Source organism: Microtus ochrogaster, chromosome 7 (genome assembly GCF_000317375.1).
Source record: "Microtus ochrogaster isolate Prairie Vole_2 chromosome 7, MicOch1.0, whole genome shotgun sequence".
Lineage (NCBI taxonomy): Eukaryota > Metazoa > Chordata > Mammalia > Rodentia > Cricetidae > Microtus > Microtus ochrogaster.
This window is the reverse complement of record NC_022014.1, coordinates 30,800,015-30,821,192: the sequence shown is the minus strand read 5'-3', so window position 1 is coordinate 30,821,192 and position 21,178 is coordinate 30,800,015. Positions and strand designations below refer to the sequence as shown.

The 21,178-nt window shown below is 45.3% G+C and overlaps 1 protein-coding gene across 1 annotated transcript in view; it reads left to right on the top strand.

Annotated features, from left to right (window-relative positions):
• Nucleotides 1-21,178, top strand: part of Stx8 (syntaxin 8) — a 245,969-nt gene that overhangs the window by 10,401 nt on the left and 214,390 nt on the right. Inside the window, exon 4 of the mRNA XM_005349830.2 lies at nucleotides 9,437-9,547. Coding sequence (XP_005349887.1) covers nucleotides 9,437-9,547 — 111 coding nt within the window. The remainder of the gene's footprint in view (nucleotides 1-9,436; nucleotides 9,548-21,178) is intronic.

Genomic DNA, 21,178 nt, shown 5'->3' with positions numbered 1-21,178 from the left:
AGATCCGCCTGCCTCTGCCTCCCGAGTGCTGGGATTAAAGGCGTGCGCCACCACCGCCCGGCTCCTAGGGAAATTTTTAAAAATTGAAAAATTAAAAATAAAAACTCAACTGGATTATAAAAACTTTTAAAAATAATCTTTTCCCCACCAATTGTTGAGCTTTGCTGGTAGAGGTGACATTCGGATCACAGACCACACGGGGGCGCTCCGAAACCTGTTTTCAGGGAAGCCTCTTGTAGAAGGAAAAAGGCGACAGTGACTGCAATAGTATTAACAACCTTTTTGTTTGGTAGCTGGTTTGGGGCGGGGGATTGAACCTAGAGCCCTGGACACACTAAGCGCATGCTCTATGACTCTAGCCCCAGGCATTTCTCCAACATCCTCCCTCTTAAATATTTTTAATAATTCAAATCTTCCTCCAAATTTAAGCAATTTCAGATGGAAGCTCTTCGGTACTAATCACTGCATATGCTTGGTTTTGGAAATATCTTTTCTTCTTTATGAAAAAGGTAATTTGACCAGGTCAACCTTGTCACCTCGTGTCATGGATACAGGTAGAGAGATTCCAACATTCCTGCAGGGAGTTTAATCTTATAGAGAAGAATCCTGGATACATCAGTAACTTTCCCCGGACCCTATAGCTAGGGATACAAGAGTCAGATTCAAGCACATGACTATCTGGCTCCAAGTCTGTTGTTTGAAGCTGATTTTGTTTTTTGTTGGGTTTTTTTGTTTGTTTGGTTTTTTATTTTATTTTTTGAGACAGGGTTTCTCTGTATCTTTGGTGCCTTTCCTGGGACTCCCTCTGTAGACCAGGCGCCTGGAACTCACAGAGATCCTGAGTTCTGGGATTAAAGGTGTGAGCCACCACTGCCTGCCTTGAAGCTGAATTCTTTAGTAGAAAACATAGTCTCCTATCCCCTGTCCCATGGCGTGCCTTTGACAACTGCTTGCTGCGGTCACAGGTCCACAGGAGCCTTAATCACAAAGGGTGACGCAGTGTTCTGTTCACTGTGTTGTATTAGTTATATCTTAAGATACTGTGATCCTTTGTTAAAAAAATGACCACAAATCATCAAAAGGCTGCCTCTTTAAAATTATTTTAATTTTATTTATTTGTGTTTGTGTGTATATGTGTGCACAGTGCCTGAGAAAGCCGGAAAGGGTGTTGGATCCCCTAGAGTTGGAGTTGTAGGCAGTTGTGAGCTGTCTAGTGTGTGTGCAGAGACCTGAACTCATGTCCTGTACAAGAGCAGCAAACGCTCTTAACCACCAAGTCATCTCTCCAGCCAGACAGGGTTGTTGCAAAGAACAGGCTGCTTGTTTGTCCCGGCTGCCTGGCTAGCTTAGCCCTGAAATAACCACACAGAAATTGTATTAATTAAATCACTGCTTGGCCCATTAGCTCTAGCCTCTTATTTTCTAACTCTCACATCTTGATTTAACCCATTTTTATTAATCTGTGTATTGCCATGTGGCAGTGGCTTACCAGGAAACATTCTGTCTCAGGCAGAGCCATGTGTCTCTCTGACTCTGCTTTCTTCCTCCCAGAATTTAGTTCTGTCTTCTCCACCTACCTAAGTTTTGCCCTATCAAGCCAAGGAAGTTTATTCACTAACCAATACAAGCAACACACAGAGGGGCCTCCCACATCACAGGGTGACTTTTAAATACAGTTCTAGGAAGCAAAGTTGGGTGACTTTTCTTTTGTGAGATACTGTGTAACTCTGGCTGGGTTTGCCATGTAGAACAGACAGGCCCGGAGCTCACAGAGGCCTGCCTGCCTCCAGTGAACAGCACCACACCCAGCACTGGGTGCCTGTTGGAATGTGAGCATTTGAGAGGCACTCTCTTACTGTGCGTCGTAACTAAGAACTGACAGGACTTTACGGGCATGGTTTTGTCCTCCTGTATTCATAAAGTTCCCCAGAAACTACAGGAGGTACAAGATGAGGACACCTCGATTCATGAGTGCAGGCCTGAGGTGTCACATTCTTTCCTGAAAAGTGGTTTTGATGTTGTGTTTTCAAAAGTAAAGCTGTGCAGTTTGACTCCGTTAGCTTGTGATTGATCAGCAAGACAGAGTCCTGCAGTCAGGATGCTCAAATCTGCTTTATACATTTCCAAAGGAGTTAGTTAATCTACCCTGTAGCCCAGGCAGGCCTAAAACTTAACAATATAGTTCAGGCTAGCCTTAAACTATAGGCAAGCCCTCTACTTCTCACCCTCGTAAGTGCTGGGATTATAGGTGTGAGCCACCGCGCACAGCCAGTCACTTCTATTTCCAGATTTTCTTTTAGTTGCCTCACGGGGTTGCAAGAATAGCTTGTGCAGTGGGAGGCATTGTGTGGATTTCATGCAGTACTAAAAATACTCTCAGTCGGCTTTTCATGGCGCTTGTCCTTTGTTAGCTTTTCAAAACCATCACCTTCACCCTTTTTATTCTTTTCCTTTTTAATGTATCTGTGTCTGTGTGAGTGTGTGTGCGCTAGTGCACGTGGAGGGCTTCCTGATGTGGGTCCTGGAGCCGGACTCAGGTTTTTTGCTAGAGCAAAGTGCTCTTCACTGCTAAGCCATCTCTCCAGACCCAGCCTTTGCCATTTTCTAGGAGAGTGAAAACAACCTCTTTTCAAAAGTATTCAGTATCAGAGGTGTTTGGTGCTTTAGGAGAGGGCCTGGACAGATAATGTTTTAGATATCTCTTAGTGGTCCTCAACTCTGTGTTTTAGGGAAAAGGATGGGTGGATGGGTAGATGTGATACCACCGTGTAATAAGCCCAAGTGACTGTGGGAGTGGGGAGACGTGGGGGTTCTGGAAATAGCGCTGGGCCTGCAGTGGAGCTGAGGTTCTCCAGCACTGACTCTATGATAGTTTCAGTGGCATCTGGGAACATGGGAAAAATAAGGACATGGTTCTTGTGTTTGGAGAAATTTTATCATTTTGTCTGTCACTAGATCTCCTTGTAGGTTTTGGTGTTAAAGTCTTGTCATTTTCTCCACAGTAGTAGGTAGTTTTCTTTTGTTGTTATTTTTTTTTAACATTCAGTCCATACATGGCCACATGTGTAACTGGTAGCTGCTCTCCCATGTTCCTGACTTGGAAGTCTGGCACCATGTGCTGAGGGATCAACACTGTCCCTGGGACCACACAGAGCTGAGACAGAGGGCCAACCCTGCCCCTTGAGGCCAGAGACCAGTTCAGCCTCCATGGGCTTGAGTTTCTGTTGGGGGGGGGTCTGCTTGTTCATTCCTGGCTGCTCAGATCTCAAATGATCACCCAGAAACTCTATTATTTGCAATACTGTTTGGCCGATTGCTTAACTGCATTTCTAGCTAGCTCTTATTCCTAAACTAACCCATCTCCATTAATCTGTGCATTGCCATGAGGTTGTGGCCTACTGGCAGAGTTTCATCCGTCTCCAGCAGAGGCGTTTGTCTCCCTTGGCAGCTACATGGCTTCTCCCTGACTCTGCCTACTGTCTCTCTACAGCTCTGTTTGGATTTCCTGCCCGGCTTTACTCTGTTAAGCCATTGCCTGAAAACAGCTTTATTCATTAACCAATAAAAGCAACACATATACAGAAGAACTTCCCACACCATTTCCCCCTTTCTGTTTAAATAAAAAGGAAGGTTTTAACTTTAACATAGCAAGGTTACATGTCCCACACCAAGTTTCAATATTTCAGAGGTGGGACTAATCCTGCTTTGAGAAGTTGAAGAAGTATTTTTAAGTGCCTCGTGGGATCAGCCCCTCCCATCTCCTTGGGGGTCTGTTGTTTCAGTCTGCTAAAATAAAACATAAAACAAAGAGGCAGAGTGGCTGGCTAATTGTAGTTTTCCAAGAGTTAGCTGGAGTCTATAGGGATATTCTGAATTGGCATACTAGGCTGTGTTCCTTGTCAAAACTTCATGGGACTGGAAATATTTCAGATCTAGGAATATTTATATGTACATGATAAGACATCTTGGAAGGGAACCCAAGTGTAAGCATAAAGTGTATGTTTGTTTTACATGTAGCCTAGAGTTAATTTTGTAGACTATTTAAAATAATTTGGTTGCTATGAAATTCTCCACCTGTGGTATCCCGATGAAGTGGTCAAAAGCTAGTGAATTTCTGAGCACTTGAGAGTTTGGATTTGGGTTAGGGATGCTCCTGCTATACTGGGCATATTGCTTTATGTGGGGCTGTAAGCAGTGGAAGGAGGCAGTGAGCAGTGCCAGCACCCCTGGCGTGGAGAAAGCCCAGATGTTTAGTGCCCAGCAGGTGCCGAGGAGGGAGTTCTGGTGTAGAGAGGAAAGAGTAGGGCTCTAACTTAGATAGATTGTGCTGGCTCTCGATTTCCACTTGGAAAACAGTGAGAACTGGCCTAGGGGACCCTGTGGCTCCTGTAGCATCAGGTGTCTTCAGTTACTGATCTGCAGACCCAGTCACCAGCTCATGCTGCTCTCCACATTGGGGTGAATGGCTCATTCTGAGCATTGCTTTAAATCTGTAACTTGTGTCTGTTATTTTTCAGAACATAAGTTTACAGGGCTTATTATTATTTATTATAAAATATTTTCTGGGGGCAGAGACATCGCTCAGCAGTTAAGAGCACTGACTCCTCTTCCAGAGTTCCTGAGTTCAATTCCCAGCAACCACATGGTGACTCACAGCAGTCTATAATGGGATCTGATGCCCTTTTCTGGCCTGCAGGTGTTACATGCAGATGGACCACCATATACATAAAATACTCTTAACAATACTTTCTACTAATGCACTTCTTGTTATTTTTTAACCAAGAACTCCTTTTTCTCCCACAATGCCACCCTGTCCCATCTCATTTTCAACACAAACAATGTGAATGGCTGGAGTTTCTTATCCTAGACTGTCTGTCTGTCTGTTTGTCTGTCTATCTATGTATCTAATTAAAAATGAATATGAAATTCTTCAGGTCATAAGGGGACTACTTTGTGTTGTGTTCCTGGATCTTTCATTCCTTTTGACCGTATTCACCATGGTTGTGCACATGCACACAGATAAAAGAAAAAGCCAGCAACAATTCAGATGGTATTCAGTCCTTATTGCACCTTAAGTTGCCAGTTCTCTTTCCTTAGGGAAATTTTACAGATTTCTGAAATATTTTCTGTACACACACACACACACACACACACACACTCCTTAGCCTGATCTTTATGAGACTTCTATCCACTGGCTAGCTTGCTGCTGCCTCTCTCTTCCCCTCCATTTTGGTTGAGCACCGTGCATTGTGGAGCTTATGCCATGTACAGTCATTCCCTTGTGCCCTTGTAAGTACCCAGAATTCCCTTGTGCCCTTGTAAGTACCCAGAATTCCCTTGTGCCCTTGTAAGTACCCAGAATTCCCTTGTGCCCTTGTAAGTACCCAGAATTGTCAGTTACCACCATCATCTCTCCATAAGCAGCGTCCTGAAATCGTCTCTGCCTGAAATCATCACATGGATGCCTTAGTTATTGGCATCCTAGGATATTGGCGGATACCTAGGACGCTTCCAGAATCCATCTAAATAGTTTTGCAGTGAGCTGCATCTGCGTTGTTGGGAATGTCACTGTAGGTTCATAGAAGGCAGCCTGGCAGTCAGTTAAACCTGTTTACATTTCCCTCAGGAATGGAGGCAAACACCAACTTCCTGAGTCCTCTCCAGAGTTTTCCCAGTCTGGCAGGTCAAGGTGTGTCTTAGAGTTTGTGTCTCTCTTACTCACATGCAGCTGTCTTTCCACCCGAGCTCTCAGCGTCTCCTTTCTTTGCTGTATTATGTCCTTTGCTTACCTTTTGCCAGTAGTCATTTTATTTTTCAGAGACTTCAATGTTATCTAATTGGACCGGGGAGATGGCTGAGTGAGTAAAGTGCTTTGCTGTGTGAGCGTGGGGACAGGGACTTGAGTCTGGACCTCCAGCCCTCACATGAAAACCTGCCACAATTTAGTCGGTCAGAGAGCTCTGGGTTCAGTGAGAGGCCCTGTCTCAGACATAAAGTGGAACGCAACAGAGGAGGGCACCCAAGGCAGGCTTCCGGTTTCCCCATGCCCATGAACTGTTGGTGCAGGTATATCACACACACGCACACACACACGGGTATATACACACATGTACACACACATAGTCACAACTTCTGGGTTTTTCTTCATTATCTGTAGGTTTTCATTCTTGCCTAGAAAGATTTTTCAAACTTAAGATTATTAAAATATTCTTCTGTTTGAATTCCAGAACCATTTGAATTTGTGCATAATTTTAACACTGGGTTTATGTTCAGCGTATGTCCAGTGTTTGTTGTCTTGGGTGGTTGGATGCTGAAATCTCTGCCAGATGGGAGGCTGACAGGGTAGCTGAGCTGAGCGTGTAGGCAAGGCTCGCTGTATCGGGACTCAGCTCCTAGCCCTGCAATGTAGAATTTCCATTTTATCTTGTTCTCTGTGATTCTCATCTCCGTTTCTGTCTTCCCCCTGCCTTAGCACTCAAGGAACTTTGTTTAAATTGATTAAGAGCTTTCTGCTTTACTGGCAGTTTATCAATAATTTGAAGAGACATAGATACTTGTTCTTGATTGGCACTGATTCAAAGGCTAATATTGGTCCTTTTTATTAAAGAAGAGAATAGTTGAGGTTTCTGTTTCTTAGTTACAGTTGCTACTTCATGATTTCAAGATGGGGTACTTGGTGACTGCTGCCACCGTCGGTGGGAAATGAAAAAGTAATGGTAGTGATTGGACCCGAGGAAGTGTGGCATGCCGGAATGTTGAGAGAATTCATTTATCATTATTATTTTTTAATATGTAGAGTGACTATGACTCTAAGACTTAGGCTTAGATTTATGATTTTCCTAATAACTCTGCTACTGAGGGAGATTTTTTTTGGGGGGGGGGCAGGATTTGTTTACTGTTCCTGTTAGCTGGCCAGCACTTTTCTGTACAAAATTAACAGTCACATTTGTAGATCCCTGAATCATGCATTTTTCCCTCTCAGGCAACCGTCATTATAATCCTTGGTTCTGTCAAGTTCTCAGAAACTTCTGGAGCTTGAACACAATGTTTTGTAACCCCTTTAAAATATTTTATTACATTTATTTATTTGTGCATGTGTTATACGCTTGTGTGGGCACACTCATACCGTGGTGTGCCTGTGGCAGTTAGAGGCCTATGTGGGCACACTCATACCGTGGTGTGCCTGTGGCAGTTGGAGGCCTTGAAGGGGTCTGCCGTGCACTGAGGCCCCAGTCTGCGCTCTATGCGCTAGACCCCAGTTTGCGAGCTTCGGGCAAGGGGCTGGAGGTTGAGAATACAGACACAGAGAAAGACCAACATGCAGACCTTTAAACACTGATACCAAAGCCCCTCTTTATTAGCACCATGTAGGCTTAAATACACTGCAGTCAATGGCCGACAGGTGAAAATCCCATCCTCTGATCCTCTAAGCTAGGCACAGCTTCTAGTAACTTTAATTAGAAGGTTCTAGGATGGAAAAGCAGCTGAAAGCCAGGACTCAATTAGTCCCAACAGGGGTCAGTTCTCGTCTTCTACCACATGGGCACCAGGGATCAAACGCAGGTCCTTAGGCTTGGTGGCAAGCGCCCTTCCCTGGTGAGCCATCTTGCTGTCTTGTGATCACTTTGTAAAAACAAGAGAATCTGTAATCTGAAGCAGCCATCTCTCATGTTTACTGCTGTTGCTAGAACTGGTGTCAGTGGCCAGTCCTGCTTCATATTGCCAGCCATTCAGCCGTTTGGTTATAAAAACAAAAAACAAAAAACAAAAAAAACAAAGACAACAGATTTAGAGTGAATTGTTTTCCTCTTATGTCTGAGGTCAGACAGAGCCTTTCAAAACTCTTTGTTGACTTCCTGGACCCTGAAATGTGGTGGAGTTTTCTTCCACATTTCTTTGCTCTTGTTTGGTGTGAGCGTACGTGTGTGGTTATGCACACACGCGGATGTGGAGGCCAGAGGCCGATGTCGAGCATATTTCTCTATCGCTTCCCACTCTTTTTTTGAGAGAGGCCTCTCAGTGAACCCCAAGTTCTTGCATTTGGCTAGACCGGCTGGCCAAGGAGTTCTGGGGTCACCCGTCTTCACTTCTACTTCCTGCCAGTGCTCTGGTTACAGGTGCCCACTGCCATGCTCGACTTTCCGTAGATGGTAGGAATCCAAGCTCGGGTCCTCCAGCTTTGCAGGGCAGGCAGTTCCCCCACCGAGCCACTGCTTCAGCTCCATTTCTGAGAACACACAGGAATGAAACTCAGCATCTAATATGTTTCCAGAAAGCTAGTGTATAGACCTTGGCTGTTCACAGTTTACAACTGTGTAATCTCTGCACTCTGGAAGCTGATCAGGAGTTGGAGACCAGCTTGGGCTACATAGTAAACTCTGTTGCAGAAAGACAAACAAAAAGGAATTTTGGATTTAGGGGTGAGGATGTGGTTCAGCAGTAAATCCAATGGCTCTGGGTTCAAGTCCCACTACTAAAAACCTACCAAAGGATGTAAGTGATGTTGAGTTCCATATAAAGAAACAGCCATGACCAGGGATCGTCCCAGTGGATAAAGCACTTGTCATGCACACCTGGAGACCTGAGTTGGATCCCTGGAACCCAGGTAAATGTAGAGGAAGAGAACCAACCCCAAAGTTGTCCTCTGACCTTTACGTACACTGTGACTTGAACCCCTCTCCTTCCTGTCACACAAGAATACCACTCCCACAATCACTGACACCCACACTCACACACACCAACAAAGGAGCAGCCGGCTCCAAAGGTGAAACTCTGTTTTCTGCACCCCTAGTCTGCCTCATTTACTAGAATAACACATTAAATAGAACTTGTTTGTAGTTTTCCACAAAGATCCATAGTACTTTTAACTAACGAGTGGACAGAAACAGCTTTTACAGGACACTGTGACTTCCAAGCAGCCTTCATGAAGCCTCTGTTGGAGCTATTGCATAGGATGGGCGTCCCCACCCTTTCCAAACCTTAGGTTTCTCAGGGAGGGTGTTTGGGGTTTGGTTTTGCACCACTAGAGTCAGACTCAGAGGCCTTGCTCTTACTGGGCAAGCCTCCTCCCAGCCCCACCTTAAGGTACTGATGAGTACACAAATTTCCATGAAAGTTAACACCTGTAGCTTAAGCCTAAGGACTCCTGCAGCCAGATTGCCCTGGCCCTGGTTGGCTGCTCACTGGCAAAAGAAATAAAAAACAAGAAATAAAGCTTTACCTAGTGTGCTTTTCAGTGAAAGCACTGTCAGTGTTTATGAAGCCATGTGCAGTGGTACAGTCTTTCCCTGTAGGACGGAAGTCAGGATAGGAACACAGCCTCTTCCGGGTGGTTGTGGGTGGAGCCTTAGTAACTGCAGGTGACTGGAAGAGTTACTAAAGTCCCGGGGAAAGCGAGCTGAGCCACCCACTGTTGGACCTTAACAGCCTTCTGCAGAACACAGCTGGAGGGGGATCGAAGACAGAACCTGCTGGATGACCTTGTCACCCGAGAACGGCTGCTCCTGGCCTCGTTTAAGAATGAGGGTGCAGAGCCAGATCTGATCAGGTAGGACACTTTTCTTTACAGGGACACCGCGGCCCTGAGGACTCGCGTGGAGCTGCTACAGCTGTTTTCTGCACGGTTTCCATTTTGTGTAAAAATCTGCTCATTTACAGTGTCTGACTGTATTTTCCTATTGAGTTTAGTTTTCATTAATTTTCCAGATTTAGCAAGCTCTGGGTGTTCAGCTGAAGCTCATGCTAGGTGGGGCATTCTTATGGAGATTACAGTCAGAAATTTCCTTTCACAGTTGTTGAATTTCTGGCTTGTAAACGCCTGAAGCTGCCACAGTTTGGTTGGCTTGTTGAAAATGGTGTCCTGGTAAGACAAGGGCGAGGTCACAGAGGTTCCCGGGCTGGCTTCTCCAGGTTCTCTGCCAGCCAGTGATTGGCTCTGCATATAGCTGACAGCTGCCCTGAATTCAGCCTCCATTGCTGGGGCTAATGATGGAGAAATTGTTACATCTCTAGCCCTGTCCTCTCCCTGCTCCTGGAAGTTCACGGCTCGGAATGTCCTAGAAGGAAACTAGCCCAGAAGAGAAAGTCTCTTCTTCTGTCCTTTAGCAGTGACTGGAGGTCAGGGGCATCAGCTTTGTACTTAGGTCTTAGGAATGATGCAGCTTCTCAAGGGCCGCACTGCCAGGCCCCACCTCAGACTTCACTCCTAGTGCAGCTGGTTGGGGTGGGTGGTCCCCCGGTGGTTGTTATAAACATCCAGGATTGCAAATGACGGTGTTAGGATGAGCTGGGGGAGGGGCAGCAGTTCATTCCTGTTGGTCCCATGCTTCTCAGGAGCAGGGAAGCCCAGGTGTCAGAAAGCATTTACAAAATGTGTGAAGCCTGTTGAAGTCAAGTCGGTTTTGAGACGAATGAAAGCTTGGGTTAGGGAACGCTGAGTGGTGTCCTGGGCAAGGTTTCCAAATGCAGTGGTGTCGTGGGGCCAGCTTCCTGAGGCCCCTCAGCGCTCTCGGGCAGTATTCAGTCCTGTAGATACAAGGGGAGAAGTGATGCGGATGTTGGTCCAGATTGGTGATCCAAGACAGGTAAGCAGAGGAACTCAAGGTGAGAAGAAATGGCTTCTTCCAGTAAGAACTTCACCATGAGGAAGAGAAGACATAGGCCAGGCATAGTCTCTCACTCCTGTAATCTTGGCATTTATGAGACCGAGGTCATTGCTGGGATTTGTAGGCCAGCTTGGACCACAGAGTGAGACATCATCTCAATAAGAAGTTAATAGAGGCAGTTCGTGGGAGAAGTCTTTCATGGAGACTGGTGGCCAAGTGGAGACAGCCTTCCCCCATGTGTTCATGGTGGACATGGTCATGGGGGTAGTGATCTTTACCATTTGGGAGGCTGCAAGCTCCAGACTATAGTAACTGTTCTCCATTGACTGTCATTTGATGATGCCAAGGGGTGTCCTGAAGAATGGGAACCTTTTTGCTTTGGGTTTTATCCTTTTCTGTTCCGTCTTGTCTTCTAGTCCTACGTATGCCGTCTGTGTGTCTCTGCTTCTCTGTGTCCCTGTATCTCTTATCTGTTCCAGAGCATGAGTGGCAGCTCCTTGTTTAACATTCAGAATCACAGCTCCAGCCAGCTTGGGTATTAGTGTCTGTTTTCAAAGGTCTTGCACAATTTGAACACTACTGCTTTGTGCCGCCCTCTCCCCCTATTTTTCTGAGCCAGGATCTGACTGTAGTCCTAGAAGACCCGGAACTCTATGTAGATCAGGTTGGACTCCTTCCTGCCTCCTTTAGGGCTGGGATTAAACACATGTGCCACCATATCTAATAAATAGCTTTGTATCATTTGTTCATGACTGGCACTTGGCAATAGAGCCACCCAAAAGGCTCACCAAAAACAGGCAGAGAAAGGAAGAGGGGGGGAGTGCAGTTGTCTGCCATGCACTCACCGAGGTCTAGATGTCAGCGAGCCTGGGGAAGCTCCGCAAGGTATCTAGTAGGCGGCAGCTTAGACCTCTGCCTCCTGTCAGAGTGAAGTGATGTCACACGCATTGCTCGGTTCACTCTCGGGGGCACAGACACTGCTGGCTCAGCCGCTCTTTGCAGTGTCACCTTTCAGAAGGGGCAGGAGGGGCAGTCAGGTCTAAAGTCGGTCTGTTGGAGAGGTTGGATTTTAGACATAAATTTTTTAAAAAGATTTATTTAGCCAGGTGGTTGTGGCACGTGCACACTTTTAATCCCAGCCCCTGGGAGGCAGAGGCAGGCAGATCTCTGAGTTTGAGGCCAACCTGGTCTACAAAGTGAGTTCCAGGATAGCCAGGGCTGTGTTACTCAAAGAAATCCTGTTTCAACCCCCCCAATTATTTTTACCATTTTATTTAAAAATTTGATTTTTATCATTTTTAAATGTGTACGTGTATCTGTGGATATATGCACGTGAGTGCAGGTGCTTTTGGAGGCCAGAGACATCAGAGCCTGCTGGACCTGAAGTTAATGATGGTTTTAGGTCATCCAGTGTGGGTGCTAGAAACCAAACTCCAGCCCTCTGCAAGAGCAGTATAGGATCGGAACCACTGAGTCCCTGGATATCAAATTGTAACTTTTACATACTGTAAAGAGCTGGACTGGACAGCTTACTAGTCCCTCAGTCATCTAGGGTTCAAACTTATTGATTTTTATCTGGGCCTGTGTTCTGCCCGTTTTTATTATTGTTAGGACCAGGTGGGGTGACTGCCAGTAAGAGGGGTGCAGACAGCGAAATGTCTATAAAGAAGATGCCCTCACCGGAGCAGTGTGTCTCCATCGGGTTAGGGGACCTTCTGTCTCCCCTGTTTTCTCAGTGACCTGGCCTCCTGGCCTCCTCAGCCAGCCTTTTCCACTGCTGTCCCTGCTAATCACCCTCCTGACTGTCCCTTCCAGGACCCAGTGTGCTGCCTGTTGTCTTATTCCTTAACAGACAGTTTTCAATTAGTTCCAGCGAGGGGATCCGTTTTGAGTAGTAGCTTACCTTCTGTGTATATTTTAATCAAAGCTTCCTCAGCTCTCAAGATTAAAACCAAAGCAGATGAATTGTTAGGAGAATTTTTGGGAACTTGGCAGGTTCAGAGCAAAGGTAGTTTTGGTTTTGGTTGGAGGCCTGAGGACCTTTTAATTCCTGTCATTAGGACTGCCTCCTGTTGGTCTTGTGCATTAGGGATGATCCACCAGGACCTAACGTAGTTACATACTAGTTTATTGGTAAATGGTTGGGGTGACTTGGGGGCCCAGAGACCAGACCAAGAAGAAACTGAAACAACAATAAATGACCTCTTGAGGTTGCAACATTTAAAGTCACTGGCTGAACTTTTTTCTGGATTGAGTCAAGAGTAATGCTTGCACGCACAGCTTTCATACAGTAAGCTCCCAGAGAAGTTGTACTGAAAAAGTACACAAGCACTGTCAAGAAGTGATGGCTGAGGGGTGGTGGCCCATTTCACAGAACATGATCCCTGGCTTGTGTAAGAAATCAGTGTGGCCACTGAGACAATGGGGATGTTCTATTGGGAACTCACCAAGGCCAGCTGGCCTGGGTCTGAAAAAGCATGGGATAAAACTGGACTCGCTGAACATAGCGGACAATGAGGACTACTGAGAACTCAAGAACAATGGCAATGGGTTTTTGATCCTACTGCACGTACTGGCTTTGTGGGAGCCTAGGCAGTTTGGATGCTCACCTTACTAGACCTGGATGGAGGTGGGTGGCCCCGGGACTTCCCACAGGTCAGGGAACCCTGATTGCTCTTTGGGCTGATGAGGGAGGGGGACTTGATTGGGGGAGGGGGAGGGAAATGGGAGGCGGTGGCGGGGAGGAGGCAGAAATCTTTAATAAATAAATAAATAAAAATCAGTGTGGCAAATAGGTGCCAATTACCATGAAAACGTAAAGTCATTGTAGGTGAAGAAACAAAGGAAAGAGAGTGGTAGAAGATTAGAAAGCGAATTTTAGTTCCTTGGTAAATTATTGTTGGGCTGGGGTTAGTTAGCTCCATTGTGCCCATCTTGACAGGATTATATCTCTGTGTGTCCGTACAAAAAGTGCAATCTTGTAGACAGTATGGGGAAGTCCACCCAGCAAGAAAACGCATACTACATCAAAGTTGCCCCACAATATGACCAGGGAAGTGCCCGGAACTCAGCGGCGGGTTATGAAGTGGACTCCAGGCAGGGAGATGGCACCACTGCGCTGCCGAAGCCTTAAGGTACGCAGTGCAGCTAGTGAAGGGATGCCGAAGCCGAAGTGTCCCCCCCCACTGTCATCCCCCCCCTTGCTGCATGCTGTGTGAAGCCCCTGGCCCTCATTCCCAGGAGTCTCCCACCGCGTCTCCTTCCTCCTCCTCACAGGCAGGGCTTATTAAGGAGAGAAGCACATTGTCAACCGTCAGTTTGGATTAACACGTCCATTAAGCAGACATTAATTTGCGGATCACATAATGAATGTGTAGCCATCATGTGACAGAATCTTCATTTTTGCCCTGCAGATTGCCCATCATTATTCCAGAGCAGTGAGCCTGGCTCTAAATAAGCAATGGTTGGCTAATTTAGGTATTTGGACAGTTGTTAAAGAAGCCTCTGTGTAACAATGTCCCTTGGAAGACGATAAGCAGTGACACCGCTCTGGACTTGAAAGCCTGCTGCCCTTTGCATCTGGAGCATTGCTGAGCTTCGCAATTAGCTAGAGCTTTGTAAAGAGAAAGGAGAATCACGGCATCCTCCACTGCGCCGTGACAGTCTGAGATTATGCAATTAACTCGGCTGCTGTGGGTGGCTAATTGGCCGAGCTTAAACATTCACACCACCAACCATATAGAGGATTATGGGGAAGCGGAAGTTAATTTGGGGTTTGTGTTGGTTGTTTTATGTCTGGAAGGGGATGCTTACAAGATGGCTGCCTTCTAGAATCAGAAGGCAATGGATGATAAGGAAATGTCACATTTTCTTGGAGTAGAAGCACCTTAATTTTAGACTTACACTTTTCTCTTGAGCTCCTAAAAATTTATGGACCATATAGTATGTATTCTATCATTGTGTGGGCAGCCCAACTATGCACAAGAAAAATTAAATCTTACACTAAAAATATAACCTCTCGCGGGGCATGATGGCACATGCCTGTAGTCCCAACTACTCAGGAGACTGAGGCAGGAGGATTGCTGGAGTCCAGGAGTTCTGGGCTGAGTATGTTATTGTCAATCAAGTGTCTATGCTAAGTTTGGTGACCTCCTGGTAGTGAGGGACTTCCAGGTTGCCCAAGGAGGGGTGAATCTGCCCGGATTGAAAAAATACACCCTCTCTCATTTTAAATTATGGAATATCTTATATCAGCTTAATGGTTTGTAAGAGGAAATTGTACCCAATAGTACATGGTTTTCTTAAGGAGTCATGCATTTATGCTTGATAGTACTGGTGTTAACTCATGACCAGAAACTCAGACCAGAAACTCTCCTGTTAGTAGGAAGTTGCTAAGGAATATGCAGTCACTTCATTAGTTGGTTCATTATGTAAACTGAATATTTATGCCCAGAAATATGGTAGCCGCCTAGCTTTTCTGGAAGGATGTCCTGACCTCGATGAAGCTTTGTTTTTCTCTGTTTAAATAAACCCAGGGTGGTCAAGCCAAGGGGCACGAAAGGCAGCAGGAACACTGAAGTTCCTGACCGTGTAATGAACAGTGGGCAAGGGTGTAAGAATGCCGTGTTCAAGCACACGACACTTAGTGCCTGTCCTGTGCCGTCTGGGGAGAGGCAGCCTGAAGCCAGCACAGACAGAGCACCCACTTTCTGTAGCTTAGCGGGGTATAGCCCAGTGAGCTGTCCCCCTTGGGGACCCATACAGTGACATGACACCTACTGTGGTAGGAAATTAAAATCCGCAGTAGAGGGAACTCAGCAGAAAAGCACATTGTCCTTTGTGCCAGTGGGGAGCCTGGGGAGCCAGCGAGGCCGCAGGTTCAGCACTCATTGTTCATCGTCTTTTCTCTTAATAAGCATGCATTTTCTCTCTTGATGGAGATTGAAGTATCTGATGACAGGGACCAAAGACTACACAGTGCTTAAAGAGTTTCTGCTGAGTGAAAGAACACCTCTTTACTTCCCCACGTGTCCCCAAAGACCGATCCTAGAGTTGGGTATACAGCAGACGCACTTTAATGTAGAAAATTTCTTTGATTGAAAAGCCGATCCAAGGTGTGATAGAATGCTTTGGGAACTGAATGGCTGGGAATGTCAAAAGTGTTCCCACATAAGTTTTCTTCCTATCCTGTTTAGTCAGACAGCGACTGAGAGGCCCAGGCCATCTCTTCACAGGGCTGTGCTGCTGTAACACCAGGTCTCCGTGTGCCCTGGGAATGGAGTAGAGAGAGAATTGGAGTACTAAACACCTCTTGGATGATTTGTCCTGCAAAGATCTTACACCCTGCCCATTGGCCAGAGGTGGTCACATGGCTCTAGCCTTCCTGTGAGGGAAGCTGGGGACTATAATAATACCTATGGATGCTCCAGAAGGTACTAAACTGGGGTTGGAGGAAGTATGGACTTTGTCTGTGCCTCCCTGGTTATTTCGAGGAATGGAAGATAAGTGCAGTCCTGCTGCTTCTCCAGTCAGCGCTCAGCAGAGGTTCCGCTAGCAGACCTAAGTTCCAGAGCCACGCTAGCAAACCAGCACAGGACTGGTGCAGAAAATGACATGCTGTGGACCAGGGAAACAGAATAGAGGATCCAGAGGCAAAGCCACATATCTACAGCCATCTGATTCTCCAGACTGGAGAAAGGCCAGCCTCTCTGACAAATGGTGCTAGGAAAACTGGATAACTACATCTTAAAGACAGAAACTAGATGTCCATCTCTCACCGTGCACAAAAATCAATTAAAAGTGAATCAAAAACTTTAAGACCCCAAACTCTGAGTCATCTAGAAGAAAACATTTCAAAATATGGGCATAAGCAGACCTTTCTAAACATAACTCCGATGACTCAGAGATAGGACAGTTTGACAAGGGGACATTGAAATTAGGGGCTGGTGATGACTAGGAGAATGGAGTAGAGCCTGAAGTCCTGGGTTCAGCTCCTGGCACCCCCTCCCCAAAAAAAACCCACCCTGGAAAGGAGACTGTGGTGGTGCAGCCTACAGAACAGGAGAGCCTGCCAGATTTTCTTCTGACAGAGCTGTAAACACCAAAAGAACTAATAGTCCTGTTGATAAAAGGCCAGATGAACCTAACTGACCTTTTCAAAAGTATGAATGGTTATTGAACACATGAAGAAAAGAAAGTTCTGCATCCTTAGACATCAGGGAAATGCAAATCAAATTATTAAGACTCAGTCTCATCCTAATGGCTGACATCTGGAAAACAAACAGCAGACAGTGGCAAGGCTGAGGGTAGCTGCCGGTGAAAGGTGGATTTCTCCAGCTGTTGTGGAAAACATTGTGGAGGTGCCTCAGAGGAAAATAGAGCTGCCACGTGATCCAGCAGTACCCTCCTTAAGGACGAACCCAGAGGAGTCAATCAGCATACACTAGGTGCTTGTGTACCTAAGTTATCCCAGCACTGTGCATAGTGGCTGTGTTTGGGAATCCACCTAGGTGGCGATGCATGAGTAGAAACTATCTAAATACTGTAATCCATAAGATAAATGAAATTAGGCTGTTTGCAAAAAAACGAAATCACGTGTTTGCACGTGAATTTAGGTACCCACAGAGGGCATGAGTTTGGTTCACCATGCTGGTCTAGCAGTTAGGATCCTTTCAGCCACAGGGAATATAATGCTACCAAAGCTGCTTAAAGAAAATGTTCCCATGTTGGAGGCTCCACGTTAGAAAGTTGACTATTTCAGCCTCCTGGTGCTGCCATCCTATGCTCGCCTCTTTTGCCTTGCCCAGAGTGTTCCCTTTCTTTCCTGAATCTTCTCATGGTTTCCAGATGGATGCAGTACTTTCTAGCTGCTCTCTGGGCAGAGCCGTAGGAGAGGAAGAAGATACTTTGCATGAGTAAAATATCCATATGGCTAGGAAATCTATAAAGCATCTACCAGGATTCAGGGAAGGTCCTCTTATTTTGTCCTCCACTCCCACACAAAGTAATTATTGTTTTTGCATATCCTAGGATTCTCTGACTCTTACACCAATAAACAGGGTATATTTCTATTATCTACAGTCTTTCATATAAGTGGGAACATATTATGTATTTCATTTGACAATGTCTTCTTATAGCTGATTATATCTTAGAGATTTTTCCCACTCAGGAGATTTGTGGTTGATTTTTTTTTTTAAGTCTTAGTATATTTTGTCATGCACAATACCATAATTAATTTAACTACTGTCTAATTAACATATATGTGTTACATCTGTTCTCTGCCCTTTTTTTTAATTACAAAAGAAGTTCAATAGTTTCTGTTACAGAAATTCAGTACTGGTCTGGGATATGTGAGACTGTCTCCCTCCAGCCCCCACAAATACAGAGCAGATATTCTGAAATGCAAGAGATTGCCCATGTGTCAAAATGTCTCTGGAGAAAATCTCAGAAGTGGGTGACTGGGTCTTGAGGGCATATGTGTTGGAAATTCTGATGACATTTGGAAATGATCGCCCATCGGGTTAGAACCAGTTTAGACTTGTGCCCTCAGTTCCTACACCTGTTTGCCTATGTACTCAGCTTCCCCAAGGAGAGTTGTTATTCTGTATTCTTCTCTGAAGTAATAGAGTTTTATACTACTCTCTTAGTACAGTTGTATGTAATTACTCCATGTAGTTATAGTGACCTAAGGTTTTACAGTTTTTAGTATTTAAAAACTATTGAGCTGGCAAGATGGCTCAGTGGATAAAACACTTGTCAGACAGGTGTAGCAACCTGGGTTTGATCCTGGAGCCTACATAAAGGTGGAGAAAGTGAACTGACCCTACAAAGTGTCCTCTGGCTGCATTATATACACAATAGTAATAATAATAATAATAATAATAATAATAATAATAATAATGTAATAATTTAAAAACAATTGTAACTGTTAAGTATCGGGTCCATTTGGCATCTACTAATGGAGAATTTGAGCCCCTCTCTCCTCTAACTCAGCCATCTTAAGTTTGTGTGGGTGGAGGTGGTGGTTTTGTTGTGTGACAAGTTCCTCTGGCCACCTCTGGACCTTGTAGGTGTCTGTCAGTTCTTTCTGTTGGTGTGCCAGCTCTGCAGTCTAATTGTTGGTGGGTCCAATGTTAGCACACAGTAAGTGGGACTCATTGCCTGCCATCAAGCCATTAAAAAAGGCTTTGTTTTTTTTTTAAATTGCGTTTTTATTTATTTGTGTGTATGTTTGTAGCTGGAGGCTTTTCTCTGTCTTGTCCAGTCCCACCGGGCCACTTTCTCTCCCACCTGCTGGTCCCTGTAGCTGCTCATAAAATAATCATTCAGAGGCTTAATATTAATTATAATTGCTAGGTCGATGGCTCAGGCTTATTATTAGCTAGCCCTTACATATAAATTAACCCATTTTTAATAATCTGTATATTGCCACATGGCTTTGTGGCATTACTTGTCCTCTAGTACATCTTTCTTTTCCGGTGACTTGCTGGTATCCCTCCACTCAGCCTTCTTTCTCCTTGTATCTCTACTTGGATTTTGTGCCTAGCTATATTCTGCCTTGTTACAGGCCAAAGCAGCTTTATTCATCAACCACTAAAAGCAACACATGTTCACAGCATACAGAAGGACATCCCACATCATATGTGCATGCATGTCATGGTGCGTGTATGGAAGTCAGAAGCCCATGTTCATGCATTGGTTCTCTCTTTCCACCCTGTGGACCCTGGAGATTGAACTGAGGTCTTAAAGCTTGGTAGCAGGGCCCTGTATCAGCCATCTTGGCTGTTCCTACATCTTTGTTTTTAAGTAAACTTTACAACTAGCTGATCTGACTCAAATGGAGGAAAGAACTCTTTTCCTTTTAACTGTGAGCCTGTTAAATTTGGAATCCTATCCTCAGTGCTGAATTCCCCTCCCCAGCACAGAGGTCCCCTCCATTCCTTCCAGCCCTGTTTCAGGACTTTTGTAGCATTTTCTCCAGCAAAGTTTATACTTTCCTGCTGAGTCTGTGCCTGCTCACTTCATCTGTTGCTGTCTTAACACTCAGCTTTTTATTCAGTTGTGGCTTGTGATTGTTTGCATGCAAGCTTTTGATACCTGATGTCTGCTGTTAATACTATAGGCACGTTTTTAATAGTTTTTCTGTTGATTCTTACATTTTCCAGTTATTTTTGCATGATTGTGTGCGTGTGTGTGGTGTAGGCCAGAGGTCAGTGTATCTTCCTTGATCTCCACCTTAACTATGGAGGCGGGATCTCTCACTTGAACCCAGAGCATGCCAATTTGGCTAGTCTGGTTACCCAACTTGTCCGCCCCCCTCCCCCCCCCGTCTCTGCCTCCCTCATGAACACTAGGATTAAAGGTGCATCCCAGGCCTGTCTGCATTGCTGGGTGCTGGGATCTGACTCCAGTCTTCATGCTGCATGACCAACACTTTAGTCATGGAGCCATCATCCCATTCTCTACTTTTTATTATTTAATTCAAATTTAGTTCTTTTATGTGTATGTGCCTGCATGATTTTGTGTGTGCCATGGAGGCCAGAGGGTGTTAGATCCGGTGAGTTAAACACAGGTCGCTCCTCAGTGTTCTCCCTAGCTCCCTTGGCACAGCTCTCATGAGTATGAAGTTTCCCAAAGAGCCAGAGGCTCATCCCCAGTTCTCTGACTTCAGAAGGAACTTTTATCTCCTGCTGCTCTGTCCTAGAGAAGTGATGACTCACTGGCCCTTTGGGTTATTTTATTTAGGCTAAAATCTATTTGCTAGGTCATTGCTTTTACCCCCAATCTGCCTTTATAAGAAGCTGAGCTGTTTCCACTTTCTACTTCTTCCTCAAGAGGTGGTGAATTCTTGGGCAATGCAATCCAGTTTTGGCACACACACTTGTACACATTCACATGTATGCACCCCGACATGTAATGTGCACACACATGCATACATACATGCAGACATGTGCACAAGCACAATCACACTCACAATACATTTATGTACATGTGCAGTCAGACTTATACACATACATGTGTGAGCAATTTCATAGTGCTGGTTTCTTCAGTAGGCAGATGGTTTTGTGCATTGGCTGTTAATTCTTGTTTAACTTTTTGAGAAACAGCAGTTTCTGACTTGTCTTCAGAAGTGGGAGAAATGTTGTGGATTAATTTGTTGCGTGGACTAATACAGTATTGCAGTAAGAAGGAGTGTTTGGAAAAGGGAGGGCTCGAAACCCTGGTTTGTTTTTGTTTCAGGACAGGGCATCATATCATGTAGTGTAGGCTGCTCCGTAGCCGAGAATGGCCTTGGGACTTCTAACCTGTGCCTCCCAAGTGCTGGGGTGACAGTTGTGTGCAAGTAGGCCTAGTTTTTATGCTCATCTGGGAACTGAACCCACCCTGCCCCTAGGATTCCTGTTTTTGTTGTTCTGTGTTAACTAGTGGTCTGATACTAGTCACGCTGTACACGGTGGGCAGTTTATTCTGTGTTAACTAAGTGGTCTGATACTAGCCACGCTGTACACGGTGGACAGTTTGTTCTGTGTTAACTAGTGGTCTGATACTAGCCACGCTGTACACGGTGGACAGTT